The 21,032-nt window shown below is 35.6% G+C and overlaps 2 protein-coding genes across 3 annotated transcripts; one reads left to right on the plus strand and one right to left on the minus strand.

The window, feature by feature from the left end:
• Window positions 1-86: 86 nt before the first annotated feature.
• Window positions 87-2,461, plus strand: LOC110628519 (nicotinamidase 1). 2 transcript variants are annotated; one of them, XM_021775219.2, is made up of 5 exons: window positions 87-450; window positions 535-718; window positions 804-937; window positions 1,043-1,228; window positions 1,326-2,075. In XM_021775219.2, exons 1-5 carry the CDS (start codon window positions 310-312, stop codon window positions 1,362-1,364), a joined length of 684 nt encoding a protein of 227 aa, XP_021630911.1. In that variant the 5' UTR covers window positions 87-309; the 3' UTR covers window positions 1,365-2,075. The 2 variants fall into 2 exon arrangements, with proteins under 2 accessions (XP_021630911.1, XP_021630910.1); XM_021775218.2 differs by having other exon boundaries at window positions 89-450; window positions 1,932-2,461.
• On the minus strand, window positions 2,303-8,421 carry LOC110628518 (protein NETWORKED 2A). Its single transcript, XM_021775217.2, has 2 exons — window positions 7,687-8,421; window positions 2,303-7,030 (listed from the first exon to the last, which is right to left on the minus strand). The coding sequence occupies exons 1-2, from the start codon at window positions 7,778-7,780 to the stop codon at window positions 2,490-2,492; spliced, it is 4,635 nt and encodes a 1,544-aa protein (XP_021630909.1). The 5' UTR covers window positions 7,781-8,421; the 3' UTR covers window positions 2,303-2,489.
• Window positions 8,422-21,032: the final 12,611 nt, after the last annotated feature.

Raw genomic sequence — 21,032 nt, forward strand, 5'->3', positions numbered from 1 at the left:
TTATAATTTTGTTAAGAAAATTGTAAAAAAATGTTTTCATTCAAAGTATGTTTCCTAAAATAAAATCTAATGGTTTATTTAAAATTAATTCAAATCTCTCCGTTTCACTTTGTAGAGTCCTCTTTCTCGACAGAAAAGCAAACTGAGCTTGTGAAAGCCAATGCCAATAGGAGCTCTCCCTTTTGGTCAATCCACACTGAGACGGAGTCTTCTCTATACATATAAAGGAAAAAAGAAAGTACAAACTTCACCTGCACGATACCCTTAAATCAAACATCTTCCCGAATTCTAGCCAAGAAGAAGAAGAAAATGGCGTCCCACACGATTGATTTGTTGAAGCAGGAACTTCCCGTCCAACAAGATTCTTTGCTTCTCAATGGCGATGTTAAGACCGGACTTGTTCTTGTAGATATAGTTAATGGTTTCTGTACCGTCGGCGCTGGCAATTTGGTATTCTTGGTTTTTTTTTTTTTTTTCAAATGTATAATGTTTGGTGCAGAGATTTTAATCTTAATTGTTTGTTGGATTCTAAAGGCCCCAAGACAGCCTGACATGCAAATTTCTACGATGGTTGAGGAGTCGGTGAGGCTTGCCAGAGCTTTCTGTGACAAGAAATGGCCTGTTTTCGCTTTTCTCGATTCTCATCATCCTGACATTCCGGAGCACCCTTACCCTCCTCACTGTATTGCTGGAACTGACGAGGCAAGACTCGTTCCAGGTAAATGCTTCACTTTTCCGTTGACTTGAATGGTCTGGGTTTTCTACTCTCATGTTTGCTTCGTTTTGGTTTTTGCAATCTGAAGAATTGCAGTGGTTGGAGAACGAAGCGAATGCCACGCTCAGGTGCAAGGATTGCATCGATGGGTTTCTCGGTTGCATTGAGAAAGATGGCTCTAATGTGTTTGTGGATTGGATAAAAGATAATCAGATCAAAGTTGTAAGTATTTTCTATTAATTTTCAGGAGAATGCAATTAATGAAGAAATGTTAAATAAAATTTCTTCCTTCCTGTCTAATATGGACTGCATTATCTGTTATTGAAGATATTGGTGGTAGGGATATGCACAGATATATGCGTGCTTGATTTTGTATGTTCAGCACTATCTACCAGAAATCGTGGTTTTCTTGCTCCTTTAGAGGATGTGATTGTGTTCTCTCGAGCTTGTGCTACCTTTGACATTCCACTTCATGTTGCCAGAGCTGTCAAAGATGTTACAGCACATCCACAGGTATTGCGAACAATTTAATCACAGTTTGCTTGTGCCTACTTATGTGTTCTCCATTTCCATCCAGTTTTGTGTAAAGGAACAAAATCAATCATGTTAGGCCTTGTGCTATGGAGCAGTAACTTGGAACAAAAACTAGGAAAAAACAGAAATGGAAGGTTTCACAAGAGGACTTGAACTTCCTCATTATGGGCATGAGGTTTCATGGACACAAAGCATAAAGGACGGATGAGAGCATATTGGATGAAAATTGCTTAATGCGGTTGGCTTCTCACAACAAAAAAACTCATGCATGTGAGAGAACAAGACATAGGAGAACAATATAATGTTTTAGAATTATGGTCCTATGTTTTGAAGCTTTGCAGGAGGTTAGCGCCAAAAGTAGCTTTTTCTTTGGATGGAATGAGAAGCTGTATAAATTGGTGGTCTTGGACTAGTTACCAATGTAAACTTTGCAGTGGCTGTAGAAGAAGAAGTGGGATGCAAAGATTGCTGACTTGTTCTAAAAGTGCTCTTTAATCAATGTTTGAAGTAGAAACTTTTTACTTGTTTGCTATTTCATCCTTTGCTATTGCAGGATTTCTTTTGGAAAAAGTTGTTTCTTTTTTTAGTAGCAATATGTACAGAAACTGCTGCAAAACAAACACACAATCACAGAGAGAAACAGCAGAGATATTTGTTCCCAATTCTTCTTTTTTATTTGCAGGAACTGATGCATCACATAGGCCTGTACATGGCCAAGGGAAGGGGAGCTAAGGTAGTCTCAGAGGTGTCTTTTGGTGCACTGCAATAACCATGATCTTGGCCCATGAGTGCAAAAGTGTGGTTTTCTTATGCAGAAAGAAGTGATCTTATAAATAGATTCTCTTTAATGTCAGTTTATTCGAGTGTATTATCAGAATTCTTATATAATATGTGTATATAAGAAGAATAGCAGTTTACTGTTGTGAGCTTCATGATATAGATCAGTAGCGTAAATAGTCAGCTCTTTATGTAAGTTGTTGGTCTCTTGGTAAGAACACAATACAGATGTTGAATTCAAGAACTCAAAATAAGATATTTAACCACAGGGATCTAGATAAATAAAATAAAAAATAATTCCATTTGAAATTGCTGAAATATTCCTGCTGTTTTCATTAACTATAAACATCTCTATCACAACAAAATCATTGCCTGCCACAATCAAGGTGAAGCTTCAGCTTCTTGAAAATAAACATTTAGAAAAAAAAAAAAAAAGACTAAAGCAGTAAACCATTAAAAGCAATCAATTATTCATCCCTGTCCTGAAACCATTGTATTTCTTTTGCAGTACAGGATGGACACAGGAGAGTATTGAATGCTTTTGCTTTTTTGGTTTGTTACCAAAGATAAACGACCGCAAAGGAACTCCAGCCCGGCTGTCTGAGTGCTCCAGTTCGATATTTTGGTGATTCTTTGATTCACCAAGATTGAATTCCTCATTCAACTTTGCCAGAGTGTTTTCAACTTCCAGCTGGAGTGTAGTAACATGATCCAACCCCGCCTGCAATTCATCTGCAACCTTGTTATTCTCTTGTTTCATGTTCAAAACTTCACCTCGGAACTTTGCAGCTTGGTAGCTTGTAAACTTGAAGTCATCGTCTTCTGCGCTCTCCTTCAAAGCGGCAGTTATTTCTTCTTGAATGTCACACAAGGATGAGAATCTGCTCTTCAGTTCATCCTTCAGCAGCACACCTTTTTCTATCCAGACTGCTAATTCAGTGTGAATCTCTTGGAGGTGCTTGTATAGCGGTTTTGCATCTGATTTCAGAGAATACTTTGCATTAGTGCTACTATCTTGCTTCCTTTTTTCCTCAAGTTTCAACAACTCGGACTGTAAATCTTTGATTTCAGTTTCAAATTTCTGAATTTGATACAATGTAGTACTGAATCTTAACCAGAAATCTAAGTTCTCCTCTAGCAGTTCATCAATGCTTGTCCGGAATTTTTCCTCAATCGGTGAAATTTCTGGCTGCTCCATCATCATCAGATCGACATCATCTATCTCTTCTCTTTCTAATTTTTGGGATTCTGTCGATTTTTCAGATCCATTGTCTTCACCCAAGCTCCTTTGGAGAAGGCTCAGCTTCTGAGTTAAGATTTTGATATGTTCATCCTTCTTTGCATTAGCACTCCTCAGTTCTTTTAACTGCAACATTATGGCAAAGAGGTCATCCCCATTTTTGTTTTCTGCATCAGCAAGCTGCTTCTTGGCTTCTTTATAGCTCCGAAGAATTGTAGTATATTCATTCAGCAGATTTTTTTCTCTATTTCCCAAACCATTCATGAACAAATGCTTCCAGTCTGGCTCATCATCTTGCTCTATCACCTGCAGTGTTTCAAAAAGGAGATTTTCCACAGCCTTTGCTGAATCTTGCTTATCAACTTTTTCATCCAGGTTCATGTCATGAGATTTCTCCAAAGGATCATCAATTTCACCACTTGTCTGCAGCAGACTTGCATCTTCTCCCCTATTTCTGTTAGAGATGCTGAGATCATGTTCTTTTATCTCTTCCTTTTTCTCATATGTAGCCTTTTCTTTATGTGAAGAAACTAAAACCCCGATCTCCCCAGCTGACTTCACTTGTGGAGCATCAAGAATGCCGTCAGGACCTAGTGCACTTCCTCGTCCTGTGGATTCTTCATGTGATCTACCTGAAACCTTGACATCCTCAGGATTGAGTTTTTCTTCTTGTTCTTGTCCTTGTCCTTTCAACTCAGCATGCCCATTGACTTCTGCAGAAAAGTCCTTTTCTTTGTGTGAAGATTCTGAAACCTTGAGTTCCTCTGTACTAAGTCTTTCTTCTCGGTCGTTTGACTCTGCCTGTGAATTGACTTCAGCAGGAAGTTTCTTCTCTTTCTCCAAAGAGTCTGGAACCTTGAGTTTCTCTTGTAGCTCCATATGTTGTGATTCATTAGGACTGTCATTAAGACACAGGCCAACTTGTTGTCTTCTGAGTTCTTTACGTGGTTTACTTGAAACCTTGTGCCCCTTTTCTGACTTCAATTGGTGTGGTTCATGGAGGTCATTTTTATCATTCAGAGCACCTTCTTGTCTGTTGATGTCGCAGTGCACTTCTTCGTCATGTGATCTACCTGAAACCTTGAAATCCTCAGGATTAAATTCTATTCCTCCTCCTTTCAACTCAGCTTGCAAATTGACTTCTGCAGAAAATTCCTTTTCTTTCTGTGAAGATTGTGAGATCTTGAGGTCCTCCTTATTAAGTTTTTCTTCTAGCTCCTTTGACTCTGCCAGTGAATTGTCTTCAGCAGTAAGATTCTTCTCTTTCTGCAAGGAGTCTGGAACCTTGAGTTCCTCTTGTAGCTCCACAGGCTGTGATTCATTAGGACTGTCATTAAGGGACAGTGCAACTTGCTGTCTTCTGAGTTCTTTGCGTGGTTTACCTGAAACCTTGTTCTCCTTTTCTGACTTCAATTTCTCTTGTTCGTGAAGGTCATTTTTGTCATTCAATGCATCTTCTTGTCTGTTGATGTCTCCATGCACTTCTTCGTCACGTGATCTACCTGAAACCTTAGGATCCTCTAGATTAAATTCTACTCCTTGTCCTTTCAACTCAGCCTGCAAATTGACTTCTGCAGAAAATTCCTTTTCTTTCTGTGAAGATTGTGAGACCTTGAGCTCCTCCTTATCAAGTTTTTCTTCTCGCTCCTTTGACTCTGCCTGTGAATTGACTTCAGCAGTAGGATTCTTCTCTTTCTGCAAGGAGTCTGGAACCTTGAGTTGCTCTTGTGATTCATTAGGACTGTCATTAAGGGACAGTGCAACTTGCTGTCTTCTGAGTTCTTTACGTGGTTTACCTGAAACCTTGTCCCCTTCTTCTGACTTCAATTTCTGTGGTTCATGGAGGTGACCTTTATCATTCTGTGCACCTTCTTGCCTTTTATCACCTTGTTGTTTACCTAAATTCTTGCTATCCGCTTCTGAGTTTGTTTTCTGCAGTTCATGGAGGTCATCATTACCATGCCATGCACCTTCTTGTCTTTCGACATCTATATGTTGTTTACCTAAAACCTCGCTCTTCTCTTCTGAATTTATTTTCTGCTCCTCATGGAGGCTATCATTACCATGCAGTGCACCTTCTTGTCTATGAAGGCTATTGTTACCATTCACTTCACCTTCTTGACTTCTGACCTCTTGTTGTGGTTCAACTTCAACCAGAGGTTTCTGTTCTGTCTGTTGTATGGCCTGGAGGCTATCATTATCATGCAGTGCACCTTCTTGTTTATGGAGGCTATCATTGCCATTCACTGCACCTTCTTGTCTTCTGACCTCTTGTTGTGGTTCAACTTCAACCGGCTTCGGTTCTGTCTGTGATGTGGCCTGGAGGCTACCATTACCTTGCAGTGCACCTTCTTGTCCATGGAGATTATCATCACCATTCACTGCACGTTCTTGTTTTCTGACCTCTTGTTGTGGTTCAACTTCAACCAGAGGTTTCCGCTCTGTCTGTGGTGTGGCCTGATGCTCCTCATCTGGCTTCAAATCATGCAGTTTATCCGATATGTGACCAAGATTATAGTGTGTTTCAGTAAAATTTGTTTGAAGAATATTGTTCTGGTCTTCAATATTTCTGTTTAATTCCTGAAGTCCAAGCAGCTTTACCTCCATTTCCTTCAGCTTTTCTCTCAGATCATTTTTCCCATTGATTAATGTTGCCTTGTCATCCTCCAAAATTCCAATTTGTGCTTGAAGATCATCTGTCTCTGCTCTCAATCTCTGTACGAGTGCCGTCTGTGTTGAAACTGCAGCTTCTAAGCTAATCACCTTGTTCACAAGCCCGTCAATCGTCTCTGCAAGTTCTGTCACACTGAGAGATGCATTAGATTCCACCTCAAGGTGTTCCTTAATTTTTGCACTTAACTTTTCCAAATCCTTCCTCTCTTGTGTGACAATGCTCGGTTCTTGGTCTAAGTTTTTCAACTCCCTAACTGCCTTCTTAGGTTTATCTTTGGCTTTTGGCTTTTCATGATTGATCTCACCATTGAGAAACTCATCTTTGAGAGACTTCAACTTCTCCCTGGCATCATTAATCCGTTTGCCCTCAACCATTGCTTCTCCTACAGATTTCTCTTGTTTCTCCTCCAACCGAGCCAATGTCTCCTGGCATGATTTCAAGGCTGCTGAAGCCATCAATTCCCGTGCCTCATCATCTTCAATGACTGTGCCTGAGCCAAATTCATCTTGTAAACTACAAACCTTAGCCTGCATTTCCCTGATTTTCTCATCAATTTCCCAATACTTTGCTAGCCCACCCTCATAAGAACTCTTCGCAAATTCCTTTTCAGTCTGCAAAGTCAGGATTTCTTTCTGCAGCTTGTCAATCTCCTTAAGCCCTTTAGATTTGCTTAAACCAGATTTTGGAACATTAGCAGAATTTGTTGTTTTCATCGACTTCTTCGATTGTAAATTCTTCGGTGCTGAGTGTGAGATACCCTTTACCTCTTTGGGAGTCTTTGGAACCTTTGGGACATTTGTTTTTGAGGCTTCTTGAGACTTCTTTGGGAATCTTGGTGGGGCACGATCTTCCTCATCTTCCATAAATTGAACTTGCTCTGGAAACACAGAAGCAATGGTATTATTGGCATTTTGTAGCTCTGTTGATATGTGATCATACCGTTCAGCTAAGGCTCGGTATGCTCTGAAAGATTCTTCCACAAAATATATCAGCTCCGGCCGCCTTTTATAATACATTTCTGCCCTCTTTGCAAAGGAGTCTCCGTCCTCTTCGATGAGTTTGAGCATAGTCTGGACCTTCTCTTCCATATCTGCGAATTGAAATTTGTACTGTCAGCAGTATTTTAGTCATGCAATGATGAATACTGGGTTATGACTTGGTGTATGAATATATTCATCAACTTGGTGTGCACAAGGAAAAATCCATTGAGCCTTTTTTTTCCCCTCATTTTCTATACTGAGCCATTAAATTTAATTTTCAGGGTTTTGCTATTTAACATGTTTTTGCCAATATTTCAGCAAAAAATCTAAACCAAGTCAGATTTTGGGAAATTAAAACCTCATCCAGGTTTTCATTTTTTTCATTTTGATTGGGTTAACCTGGAATACAAGAAAAATACTAAATTCTATTGAAGCATAAAATGAAGATTGCCCTTTTCATCAGAATTAAGTTCTCCTCTGATTACATTTTCTTATTCACATGCTTCTAAATTATAAATGGCTTCAATAAATCAGATTATCATAAGCCTTCTTTTTCTGGAATTGCATTGTTTAATCTTTAAACTAGATAAACAAATTCCAATCATATCAAAAAAATTAGAATTTCTCATAAATTCAAGTATTTGCAACATTAAAAAAAAAGTATCCAAATGGGTGCTACCCACTAATCATAGAACATCTAGGGATCCAATTTCAAGCTGCCAAAACCCAGTTCTCGAAATCACAGGGAAAGAGAGAGAAAAGTTACCTAGAAGGTTTTGTTCCAGCCATTTTGATTGCTTAGTTCTGATGTGGCTTGCCATCCACCATGAATAAGCATTGCTTGCAGCTCTCTGCAACATCTTTTGTTCTCTAATCTCTCTATCTCTCTAGACCAGAATATATGCAACCCCTTATTTATTTTCTCTTCAACAACAAGGATACAAGACATGGAACCCAATACCCTTTGTTTCAAGAGAGAGAAAGACAAGAAATTTAATGAATAAAATAAAAAAGAGGAGTCTTTGAAATGGGAAGAACACAAGACTTCTACAAGAAACGTGCGAGAAAGAAAGGAATGAGGCATCTCTGTGTTAATGTACGTTATGGATAAAAACTAAATATGGGATCATGGAGGAGAGTAATTTTCGCCTGGAGTTACTTGCACAACCTTCCCTTTTAAATAAAAATCAATTGAAAAAATTGCTAATATCATAGAAAATAAAAAAAAAATTAAAAGACAAAAAAAAAAAAAGAATTGAGTAGTTATAATTCTCATGGTTTTGCCTTTCCAGAGTGTGGCAGAGCATCTACTTTTCCTTTTTTTTCTTTTTTTCTTTTTTCTTTATAGACTTGCCTTTTCTAATATATGGAAAAATCAACCAGCATTATTCATTATTATGGATAAAAGTTGATGAAAAAAATCTGAGTCACCCACCCTAGAGGTTCTCATATTTAAAAAAATAAATTAAAAAGTTATTTTTTGTTTAACTAAATAAATATTTAATAAATTAAAATTATAATTTTTATTAAATTTAATTCTGTAATTATATTGTATTTAAATTTGTTAAATGTAAATACTGATCTCCTAAATGTAGAGAGGGGTTTGCCCCTCATTCAACCAGATTGGCTTTCCAAATGGATTAGATATAAAATTTGTTATTGGTGGAGATCTCATTCAACAGAGTATTGAATTTGATATAAATTTATATAATTTTTTTAATATTATAATAGTATATAAATTAATTAATATAATCTTATTTAATTTAATTTAATTTTTAATTTTTTTTAATATTTTATAAAAGGTAATTTTTTATTTTTCATTTTTTTAAAAAGGAAGCATTCTGCAGGAAAAAAGATAAATCATATAGGCTTCAATTTTGGAGTGAAGATCAAGCAACTCAAAAGGGTCCAAAAAGGTCACATCTTTGACTCTATAGGTAGGCTAGGAAAATGTGTTTAAGCTTTGGAGAAATAAATAAAAAGAAAATATAAAATTTTGCAAAATAAAAAAGATGGTTTTACATATAAACCATGAGATTAATAGTAGGAGTGCTAATAAGTTACTAATAAATTTCGGTCAATTGGACTTGTATAGTCATCAAATCAATTAATCCAAATACTAATTAAATTCTACAATCGTATTGTAATTTTCACCCGTATACGTTAAATTTAAGTATTTATTGTATTGTAATTACTAAATTTAATTTAATTTTAATTATTAAATTTAATTTTATATCATAAAAATTATTTATTTTTTTATTAAAATTTTAAATAATATCATCTCATAAAATTCCTGGTTGTATTTCTTTATAACTTCTCTTATATGAATAAAATTAAAAGAAAAGAGTTCTTCCTGTAACTATTTCTTTAGCCTATATAGCAAATGATTTTTTTATTTAATTTATGTAAAATAAGTTAAATTTTATTGAATTACTGTTTAAAATTTAAATAGTGAATTAAGTGAATAAAACACTAAAATTCAGTAATCAGACAAGAGAGTTTGAAATGGACGTGGCAGGTGGAGAGCTGAGTAAGATGATTAGAGACGGCCACGTATGGAGTATTTGCTTGCTTTAATGGAATTTTATTAGAATTTAAATGTAATTTTTAGATAATTAATTTACGTATTAAAAAATGTTGAATGAGTTTGAGTAGAAATAGACTTCATCTTGGGCATATCTCCATGATGATAGGTATTATCACCAATTCATGAGTTTCGTGATAATTCACTACATCAAACTTTAAAAAGCAATTAATTATCAAGGAAGAGAAGAATCCATAGTCAATGGGTGAAGGAAATTAGCAATTGGTTATGAAAACGATATGCAAAATTTCATTACATTATTTTTTTAACAAAAATATTTTATGTGGATTAAAGTATGATACACAAAAAAATTATTTAAATTTTATTAAAAATAGTTAAATCATGGTAAGTAAAAACTATTTTAACGTAATTTTATAAAATATTAGTAATGTGATTGAGAAAAAGTTACACCATCAATTTTTCAAAAAAATAATATGAAATGATTGAAACGTAGAACATTCATTTTGATATTTAAATTAATAATGAGAGATTTATAATTTAATCCTTAAATATTGTTATTATTAACAAGTCAATCCCTATATTTTTAGAAATATATTAAAACGTTCTTATCTTTTATTTTTATCAACAAAATAGTCATTCCGTCTATTTTTACCGTTAAAAATATAGTAAAAAACTAAATTACCCCCCATTATTTTCCTCCTCCTCCTTCCTTTTCTTCTTCATCAATTCTTCCTCCTTCTGCTTCTTCTTCTGCTTCTCCTTCTGCTTCTTCTTCTTCTTTTTCTTCTTTTTTTTCTTCTTTCTCTTCTTTTTCTTCTTTTTCTTCTTTCTCTTCTTTCGCTTCTTCTTCTTCTCCTTCTTCTCCTTTTTCTTTCTCTTCTCCTTCTTCTCCTTCTTCTTTCTCTTCTTCTTCTTCTCCTTCTTCTTTTTCTTCTTCTTTTTCTTCTTTCTCTTCTTCTTCTTTCTCTTCTTCTTCTTCTGCTTCTTCTTCTTCTTCTTCTTCTTCTTTTTCTTCTTCTCCTTCTTCTCCTTCTTTTTCTTCTCCTTCTTCTTCTCCTTCTTCTTCTTTTTCTTCTTTTTTGAAGGAAGAGGAGGAGGAGGAGGAGGAGGATGAGGAGAAAAGAAAAGATAAGGACTATTTCGTTGACAAAAAGAAACGATAAGGATATTTTAATAGATTTGAGCAAAGACAGGGACTATTTTGTTGACAAACAGAAACAATAAAGACGTTTTAATAGATTTCTAAAAATATAGGGAGAGACGATTTCGTTAACGGAAAGAAACGATGAGGAAAGACTATTTCGTTGATGGAAAGAAACGATAAGGATGTTTTAATAGATATGAAAAAAGATAGGGACTATTTTATTGACGAAAAGAAATGATAAGAACGTTTTAATAGATATGGAAAAAGATAAAAATGTTTTAACAGATTTTTAAAAATGTAAGGACTAACTTATTAATAATAACAATATCCAAGAGCAAATGATTTTATTTGAGTGTAAAATTGGATTTTAAAAATTTTCTCTATCATCCTTTATCTAATTTTAACGGAAAAGAGGACGTAATGACTATCTCGTTGACGAAAAGAAAACATAAGGATGTTTTAATAGGTTTCTAAAAATACAAGAACTGACTTGTTAATAATAGCAATACTCAGGGACTAAATTGTAAATCTCCCAAAAAAATTAGAAAAAAGTGCTAGTGTAATAAATTATTTAAAATTTAATAATAATTGTGTAAAAATATGTATTTACACAATTATTATTAAATTTTAATAATAATTAGCAATTGGTTATGAAAACGATATGCAAAATTTCATTACATTATTTTTTTAACAAAAATATTTTATGTGGATTAAAGTATGATACACAAAAAAATTATTTAAATTTTATCAAAAATAGTTAAATCATTGTAAGTAAAAACTATTTTAACGTAATTTTATAAAATATTAGTAATGTGATTGAGAAAAAGTTACACGATCAATTTTTCAAAAAAATAATATGAAATGATTGAAACGTAGAACATTCATTTTGATATTTAAATTAATAATGAGAGATTTACAATTTAGTTCTTAAATATTACCATTATTAATAAGTCAGTCCCTATATTTTTAGAAATATATTAAAACGTCCTTATCTTTTCTCTTCGTCAACAAAATAGTCATTCCGTCTATTTTTACCGTTAAAAATATAGTAAAAGACTAAATTACCCCCATTATTTTCCTCCTCCTCCTTCCTTTTCTTCTTCATTAATTCTTCCTCCTTCTGCTTCTTCTTCTGCTTAAGACAGGGACTGTTTTGTTGACAAACAGAAACAATAAGGACATTTTAATAGATTTTTAAAAATATAGGGAGGGACGATTTCGTTAACGGAAAGAAACGATGAGGAAAGACTATTTCGTTTATGGAAAGAAACGATAAGTACTTTTTAATAGATATTTTGATAGGGACTATTTTATTGACGAAAAGAAATGATAAGAACGTTTTAATAGATATGAAAAAAGATAAAAATGTTTTAATAGATTTTTGAAAATGTAAGGACTAACTTGTTAATAATAACAATATCCAAGAGCAAAGGATTTTATTTAAGGGTAAAATTGGATTTTAAAAATTTTCTCTATCATCCTTTATCTAATTTTAACGGAAAAAAGGACGGAATGACTATTTCGTTGACGAAAAGAAAACATAAGGATGGTTTAATAGGTTTCTAAAAATATAAGAACTGACTTGTTAATAATGACAATACTCAGGGACTAAATTGTAAACCTCCCAAAAAAATTAAAAAAAAGTGTGAATGTAATAAATTATTTAAAATTTAATAATAATTATGTAAAAATATATATATTAATCTTAATATTTATTAAATTTTATACCGTAAGAAAATAAAGTTGATTATTAAATTTATTAAAAATTCGACTCATACTGGCTAATAAATAAAAAAATTTCACGGTTATAAATATAATATAATCTACTAAATGGTATTTTTTAATATTTTTTAGTGATAATTTTTCGTAAAATCTAATTCTATTGAAAAAAAAGTGTAAAATAAAAAATTACGATGTTCGAATTTTTTTTTCACAAATAAAAAGTGCTTATTAACTAATGAGTTATTTTAGACGATCAATTAAGTTATTTTAGACGATCAATTATTTTAAACCCTAATAAAATGTTCAAATAATTTATGAAAATAAATAAATTCTGCATTAACTTTTTTATTTTTTTAATAATTTACTTATTCATAAAGTCCATAAATTTTAATAAAAATTTATAATACCTACCAAAATGACTTATTATGAGGGATGGAGTCACGTTGGGGCAAGAGTTACGGAACCTCCTAAAAAATTTTAAATTATATAAAGATATTTAAAATAGTTTTATATAATAAAAAAATTACCAATAAATTTTTATATATTTAAAAATTTTATTAATTAGTATTTATTTTAAAATTATTTAATTAAAATATTTTTTATTTTATAAAATTAAAATTTTTAACTTTTTTATAAATAAATTTTTATCTACCTTTAATATTATTTAATTCATTTAGTTTTAATTATTTATTTTATTTTATCTCTTTCATTTATATTTTTTCTAATTTAAAATAACTTTTTTATAAATAAATCAAGTATTATTTTTTATAAATAATAGGTTAGATTATGTAAATTTAGAAAAATAAATGACAAAATATTGTTTTTATAATTAATAGATTAGATAATTTAATTTTTAAAAAATAAATTTTATAATAAATATTATATTATTTTAACAGTATTATTTTTATGTGTTTATATGTCATTAGCATAATAGTTTTTTCATAATAAATATTATTAAAAATTAATTTCATAATAAAATGAAGAATTAACTCTTGATCGGTTAATTATTAACTTATATCAAAATATATATTTATAAATATTAAAAATAAAATTATTATTATTATATTTTAATTAATAAAAAATAAATAAATTATAATTTAATTATAATATTTTTTATTTTTTTATAAATTTTTTAATATTATATATTAAACAGAATCGTTATATATATAAATATTGAGAGCACATGCTATCATATGATGCAGATTTGTTCAAGTATATAATAAATGTAATTATTGCATACATAGTTCTTAGGTGTTAGTGAATTATATAACAAAAATCTATGATTGTGATTTGTGATTATTCATTGTGAGGCAGAATCATGATTGATTATTAAATTATTCAATCATGCATGTTTATCCTTGGCATAACAATGCAATTACCTACTCATTATTCTTTAATTTTTCCCATTTGAAAAAGTTAATATATATATATAATATAATTGGGAAAAGGATTTTTAATTATTATTTTAATTAGCAGGTGGAAAGATGGAAACAATGGCCATGATGTGCTCATTACGTCGTTGGAGCATTAAAGGATTGCACCACCAATATTGGCCACCCTTCCTACATGGTTCATAAAGGACAAGGATGATAGACTACACTCATGTTTTTTACTATTTAATTTAAAATTAAATTAAATCAAATAAATTAAAAATTAAAAATTTATTATTTTTAAAAATTAAATTAAATTAATTTTAAATAAAAATTAATTTAAATTGAATCAGTCTGATTCAGTTCGATTCAATTTAATTTAATCAGTTTAGACTTTACAATGTGTATTTTATTTTTTAGATTTCATTTTTAATATTTTAAAATTTAATTGAAGTATTTTAATCTTATTATAGTCTAATTTATAGAAATGTATATGTTTTTAGGCATTTTTTAGAGTATTTAAGAGTTGTAAAAGTTATATTTGATTTCTAATTTAATCCATCAGTATAGGATTGGATTTGGGAGACCGTATAGGTCAGCAGAAAGACAACTGTTTCAGAACTAGACTTGCGTTAGTCAGAGGTGAGTAGAATCAAATTAAACTATTATTTTAAAGCAATCAAATGTTTTAAGCATGTTCATGCGCATGAATGCTATATGTTTATGATAAGGATTGGATTTGGGAGACCGTAGAGGTCAGCAGGAAGATAACTGTTTCAGAACTAGACTTGCGTTAGTTAGATGTGAGTAGAATCAAACTAAATTATTATTTTAAAGAAATCAAATGTTTTAAGCATGCTCATGCGCATGAATGCTATATGTTTATGATAAGGTTATTTTGCATTAGAATTTACGAATATAATACTTTTCACAATTAATTATTGTTCTAGATGGATTTTGGATAGCCCTCGAGCATGTTATATTATGTATGACGGATATATAAGTTCATGTCGAGACTTGATGTTCTAGGCCACTGACACCCGAGCTGCAATCGAGCCCTTATAGGAGAGTCAAGCCCAAAGCCTATCAGAGCCCACTACGCAAGCTAGCCCATTAGCACACAATATAACCCACAATCGAGTAGGCCGAGCTGATCGGAGCCCGCGCTCATCCAAGAGAGACTCAGCTCATCCAAGAGATACAAGCTATGCCACGGGATCAGCACGAGCGTCAGAAGAGAATTAAATGGCCGCCTGACAATGGTAAAAGGCAAGTACGTCTATATGTAGGCTCTGTCTGATAGCGACATGTGACCCTATAATAGGGTGACGGTTATGCATTACTAGAGGAGAAGGAAAAAAGGAATAAAAGAGAAAGGCACGAACCATTCAAGCTAACCTTATACACTCATATCAAAACCTTACTTTTTTTTGAATCTCAAATCATCAATTGGTGCCGTCTGTGGAAAACGAAAGAGATCTTTCCGTCGCTGGAGTTTTCATTCTCATAACACCCACTGAGATCCATATAGCCAACCACAACGAAAACCATACCACCAATACCCCAAACGGACCCGAGTTCCACTCATGAAGGTCAATAATTCTTGTTCTTCAGCCCCACAGCCTCATGGAACCAACCACCCATATTGTTTAACCCCTCGCCAAGCTCGGCAGAGAATGCACCTTGAACCACCCTATCTGACCAAGAGCTACAAAATATGGCTCTCCAGCTTCAAAATACCGCCTCTGGCTAGGTCAAGTGCTGTAATAGAGGGGTCAACACCCCGCTGAATATACCACTTGTAATCGAAGGCTAAAGTGAACCCCAACCCCACCTTAAACCACTAAGTTTCCCAACAAAGCAGCCGAAGGACGGACGAAAGAAGTGGAGAGGCCGGCAGGAAAAATGAGCCTGCGGCTAGAGCAAGGTAAGAGAGCTCATAAAAAACGATGAAGTTGAGAGCTATTCCACTGCTCCAACGAGAAGGTTAGAGAGCGAAGAGTTGGAGAGAGGATACCGTATGGAAAAGAGACTGGGGCAGGAAGAAACAGATGTAGACCAAAAAGATGGAAAGGCTTTACAACTTCTAGCTGAACTAGAGGCACAAGACAATAGCTAGACTCTGCTGCCTACATCCTCTTCTTTTCGATATAAATAAAATGGTCGATTCTACGGCCGGTTTTAATTACATGTCATCCCTTGATGCTATGTCAGGATATCACCAAATTTCCATGGACAGGTCAGATGAAGAAGAAAATACCTCATTTATAACCGAGAATGGAACGTTACAATAAGGCATGCCCTTCGGGCTGAAAAATGCAGCGGCGACGTATCAACGATTGATGAATAAGATTTTCAAGAGCCAGATAGGGAGGAACGTGAAGATTTACATCAATGACATGGTAGTAAAGAGCCAAACCTTCCAGCAGCACTTGGCCAACATGAAAGAAGTATTCGGCGTGTTATAGCACTTGGCCAACCTGAAAGAAGTATTCAGAGTGCTACAACAATACAGAATGAGGCTAAACTCGGTGAAGTGCGCCTTTTTATTAGAGGAGGAAAGTTCCTGGGTTACATGAAAAAGCTCACAGGAAGAGTGGTGGCACTTAACCGGTTCATGTTTTGGTCTGCAGAAAGGTGCCTACTGTTCTTCAAAAAACTGAGGAAAGTCCCGAACTTCAAATGGACAGAAAATTGCCAAGAAGCCTTTAAAAACTTCAAGCAATACCTCAGTTTACTACATGTGCTAAGCAGTCCTCTAACAAGAGAAGAACTCTTGATATACTTAGCCATCTCAGAACAAACCATAAGTGTTGTGCTGGTAAGAGAGGAAGCAGGGGAGCAGAAGCCTATATTTTACATTAGCAAAATGCTCAAGGGTGCTGAGGTCAAATACATGAAAATTGAGAAATTGGCATTTGTCTTGTTGCTGATAGTAAGAAAATTCAGAGTGTACCTGGAATGCCACCAATGAGTAGTAATGACAGACTCTTGAAGAAAATCATGCACAGACCTGAAACTTCAGGAGGGATGCTGGCTTGGTCTGTAGAAATCAGCCCGTACTACCTCATATACTGACCTTAGACGGCTATCAAAGTCCAAGCCTTAGCTTTATAGCTGAGTGCTCTTTCAGCTCGGATCAACATGAACAGAGTGAGGGGTTACCAAGCTCAACCGAAAGAAGGGATGGGGACCAACAACTGCGTGAGTTCAGTTGAAATCTAATTGTAGACGGAGCATTCAGCATCGCGGGCAATGGGGTAGGAATACTTTTGAAAGGATCAGAGGGATTCAGGGTCTGCTATGCGGCACTTAGAGTTCGCAATATCCAATGGAGTTCGCAACATCCAATGGTTGAGTATGAAGCCCTCATAAATGGAATGCAAATAGCATTAGAAGTAGAGGCAATCGAGCCCTGGAAGCTGAGCTCGGCGAACAGGAGATTGCCGTGCAATATCAAAGGATACCCCAGGAGGAAAATGAAGAAGCAGGTATGCTCAGTAGACTGTCTGAAGAAAAATTAGAATAGCTCCCAGATCAAGTATGTTTACATACAACACATTGAAATAGTCCATGTGGCTGAGAGCCCTCACAGCCCAGGCACAACGACGCAATTATCAGGGGCGCGCTCTACCACTGAGCTAATAGCCCGCACGACGAACCTCCCACCGGGGACCGCTATGCCAAAATATTAATGTCCTACTTTCGAGAAATCAGCCCCCATAATGCAGATTGAAGAACGAAGTTAGATGACCGTACACTTGGAATACTTGGAGGCAGAAAAATTGCCGAAATACAAAGCAGAATTTAGAAGAATCACGGCTAAGGCTGCCAATTAAAAAGTAGTGAGAGGAGGAGGCCACCAAGGTAGTTCGGAAAGTGCACCAGGAAATTTTGTGGGGCTCATGAAGGAGCAATTACATTGGCAAACAAAATTTTCAAGTAAGGGTACTACTAGCCTACAATTAAAAAAGAAGCAAAAGAGTTCGTCAGGAGATGTGATGTCTGCCAGAGGTTTGCTATAATACCCGGCTAGATTCCGGCATCGGAATCCCTACCTTCCGGCGGAATCTCTGTTGGAATCTGGAATTCTGAAGATGCCAGAGGCTTCTAGAGGGGTAAAATGTGTTTTTAAAATGTTTTCACATGATTTTATGGTTTTAAATGGGAAAAGAATTGAGTTTTGAAAAGAAAAGACCAAGGAGGCGTTTGCCAGGTTCGGCCGCCGAAAGTGAAGTTCGGCCGCCGAACATGGAAAGGTTTTGGGAGCGCTTTTGGCCTCCGAAAGCTTTGTTTGAACGAGCCAAGGTTCGGCCGCTGAGTTCAGCCGCCGAACATGCATGAGTTTAGGGGGCACGTTAGGCTGCCGAAGGTCGTTGACCAGGCCACCTATAAAGAGCCCTCAGATCGGAAATGAGCGAGTTTTCTCCCCATTCTCGAGCTCAGGTGAGTTTTTGTCCTCCCTTGGCCGTTTTCATGTTTTTCTTCATTTTCTTCATGTCTTTATGAGTTTCATGGTTGTTTTGAAGAGTTTTCGAGCTTAGATCTAAGTTTTGGGAGCTTGGAGACCCAATGAGTAGTTTCCTCCCATCCCCAAGTTAGGGATCACACCTGTAACAGCCCGGAAACCGGTAACCCTCCGTAACGGTCCGAACCATCACTGGCACTAGGATTCAGATCGGCTTAAGGCCGCCAGAACGCGTAGTAAGCCGAACATAAACTTGATCCATAAACCCTCAAAAATACACTTTTTACCCTAAACATGCAACTCTATCCATAACCTCCTCAAAACCTCCATAACTCATCAAAAGAAGTTCAGGATCTGCACTTACCTCTTGAAATCAAGAAGATGAACGATCCTAACTGGAAAGTATGGAGCTTCTTTCCTTTACACTCTCTAAACCACAAAACTTCTCTTTTTCGCTCAAACCCATCAAAACAACATGAAAACCAATCCAACCTTTGCAAGATTTGCTAAAACCATGAAACATGCCCATGGAGGACCTGTGCTTACCTCTAGAAGTGAAAAGACAAGCTCTACTTATCCATTTCACCGACTGGAGGCGTTTATCTAGGTGGCAAACCGACTCAGCTTCGGCAGCCTAACCGCATGCAAAACCATGCAACGTTCGACGGCCGAACTTGGAGTTTCGGAAGCCGAATCTAAGGCCCTTTCGGCGGCCGAACTTTACTTCGGCGGCTGAACCTGGCCAAATCCTCCTTGGTCTTTTCTCTTCAAAAATCAATCCTATGCCACTCTAAACCGGTAAACTACTTGGAAACATTTTAGAAAAACTTTCTCTTACCCTTCTAGAGACCTCTGTCATCCTCGAATTCCACCGGACGGTCGGCATTCCGATGCCTGATCTAGCCGGGTATTACAACACCAACCCTCGATCTTCAAGAGGTAAGTGTAGATCTTTGCTTTCCTTTATGTTTTAATGAAGTTTTAAGAGGTTTAATGGTCGAGTATGGGTAGGTATGCATGTTAAGGTTTATGTAAGTTTTTATGTAAATGTATGTTTAGGGGTGTTTATGTGATGATATGTTGGAAGTTTAAACTAGTATATGCATGTGGGAGTGAGTATGCATGATGAGGAGAGAGTATGTGAGGATTTGGGTTGTTTTAGAGCAAATGCATAAGGTTGAGGGTTTATGTTACCCTTTATGCAAATGTGTGTTTATGTATAATGAATGTATTGTTGTTGAGGTTTAGGATAGTTTGAGACCCCTATGTGCTTGGTTGCATGTTGTAGAATAGTCAATGCATGTTTTGGAAGGTTTGGAGGCTGTTGTGCATGTGAAAGCTGAGTTCTGCCCTTCTGGGAAGAACTCAGGTTCAGCCGCCGAAAGTAGTTTCGGCCGCCGAACCTGCCTGTGGTAGCTTGTTTTGGCTGCCGAACCCTGCCCCCGAAAGTTGGACTTTCGGCTCTGGAAGGGAGTTTCGGCCGCCGAAGGTGCCACCGAACATGCATGAGTTTCGTCTCTGGAAAGGGGTTTCGGCCGCCGAACCTGCATGACTTTCGTCTCTGGAAGGGACGTTCGGCCGTCGAAGGTGCCGCCGAAAGTGTCCTGTCCAGCCTTTTCAAGGTTGTTTTCTATGCATGTTTAAGTGATGTTTAGAGAGGTTTTTGGGTAGTTGTTTACGAGTTGTTTAGAGTGTGTTGGCACCTCATTCGAGTCCACCTGTGTAGGATCGGACCCGAGGGACCGAGGAGGCCATCAGTATTAGCAGTTGCAGAGTCAGTTCAGCGTCTGCCAGAGGTGAGTAGAACTAAACTTAATCTTTATTTTACGAAATCAAATGCCTAAAGCATGTTCATGCATCATGTTTATATGTAATAGGTTGATTGCACTAGTCACACGAATATGACGCATTGCATTATTTACTGTTGATGTGGATGGACCAAGGCGACCCCAATAGCCCTAGCTATGTTATATTAATGAAGTCCTGAGGAGGCCGAAGGGCCGGACATAATTAAGTCCTGAGGAGCCCGAAGGGCCAGGCACCATGTTATGTTACAGCCAAAGGGAGTTTTGGTGGTCATGTCCAATCCGTTATGTGAACTGTTTGTGCTGTGACGCATTTCATAAAAGCATGTAATTAATGAACTGTTTTTCTGTTTCTACTCAATGGGCTTTTTAGCTCACCCCTCTCCCCTAACCCCAGTTTTGCAGGTCAGAGGTAGACCAGGAAGACGTCAAGGGTAAAAGTCTTGTAATAGTAATAGATTAGCGTTTTAGTGTGGACATGTATTGTAAATCGATATAATGTATTGTAAGATAATAAAATGTAATGTAATGCAAGTATAGTAGAGTTATGTCATGTATTAGTACTGTGCTTGGCCCTAAGACTTGGTTAGTCCCTTTTTAGTACATGATGTATGTATGGTTTAATGTTGAGTTGAGTTTGAACCAAACTTGTGGCATGTGTTGTTTACCACGCTAGAGTATTTGATGAGGACCCTAGTGGAGGTCCTATGCTTATGGTCTTTAATGCATGCACAGGTTAGTTTTGGTTCGTTGGATGTGACTCCGGCTTGATGTATGTTGTGTTGACCCAGCTAAAGTTTTGATGAGGGCTCTAGTAGAGGTTCTTTATATTTCCAGTTATGTTGCATACAGGTCAAGCTCGGTATATACATCTTATGTCTAAGTTTCTATGTTTAAGTTTTTATGTTAAAGTTTTGATCATGTATGAGATTTGACCAGGTGATAGGACGTATGTTTGGCTTGCTACAGGTCCCGGCGGCCTTAAGCCGATCTGGATCCTAGCGCCGGTAGCGGTTCGGGCCGTTACAGAGGGGTATCGGTTTCCGGGTCGTTACATT

Source organism: Manihot esculenta, chromosome 12 (assembly GCF_001659605.2).
Source record: "Manihot esculenta cultivar AM560-2 chromosome 12, M.esculenta_v8, whole genome shotgun sequence".
Taxonomy (NCBI): domain Eukaryota; kingdom Viridiplantae; phylum Streptophyta; class Magnoliopsida; order Malpighiales; family Euphorbiaceae; genus Manihot; species Manihot esculenta.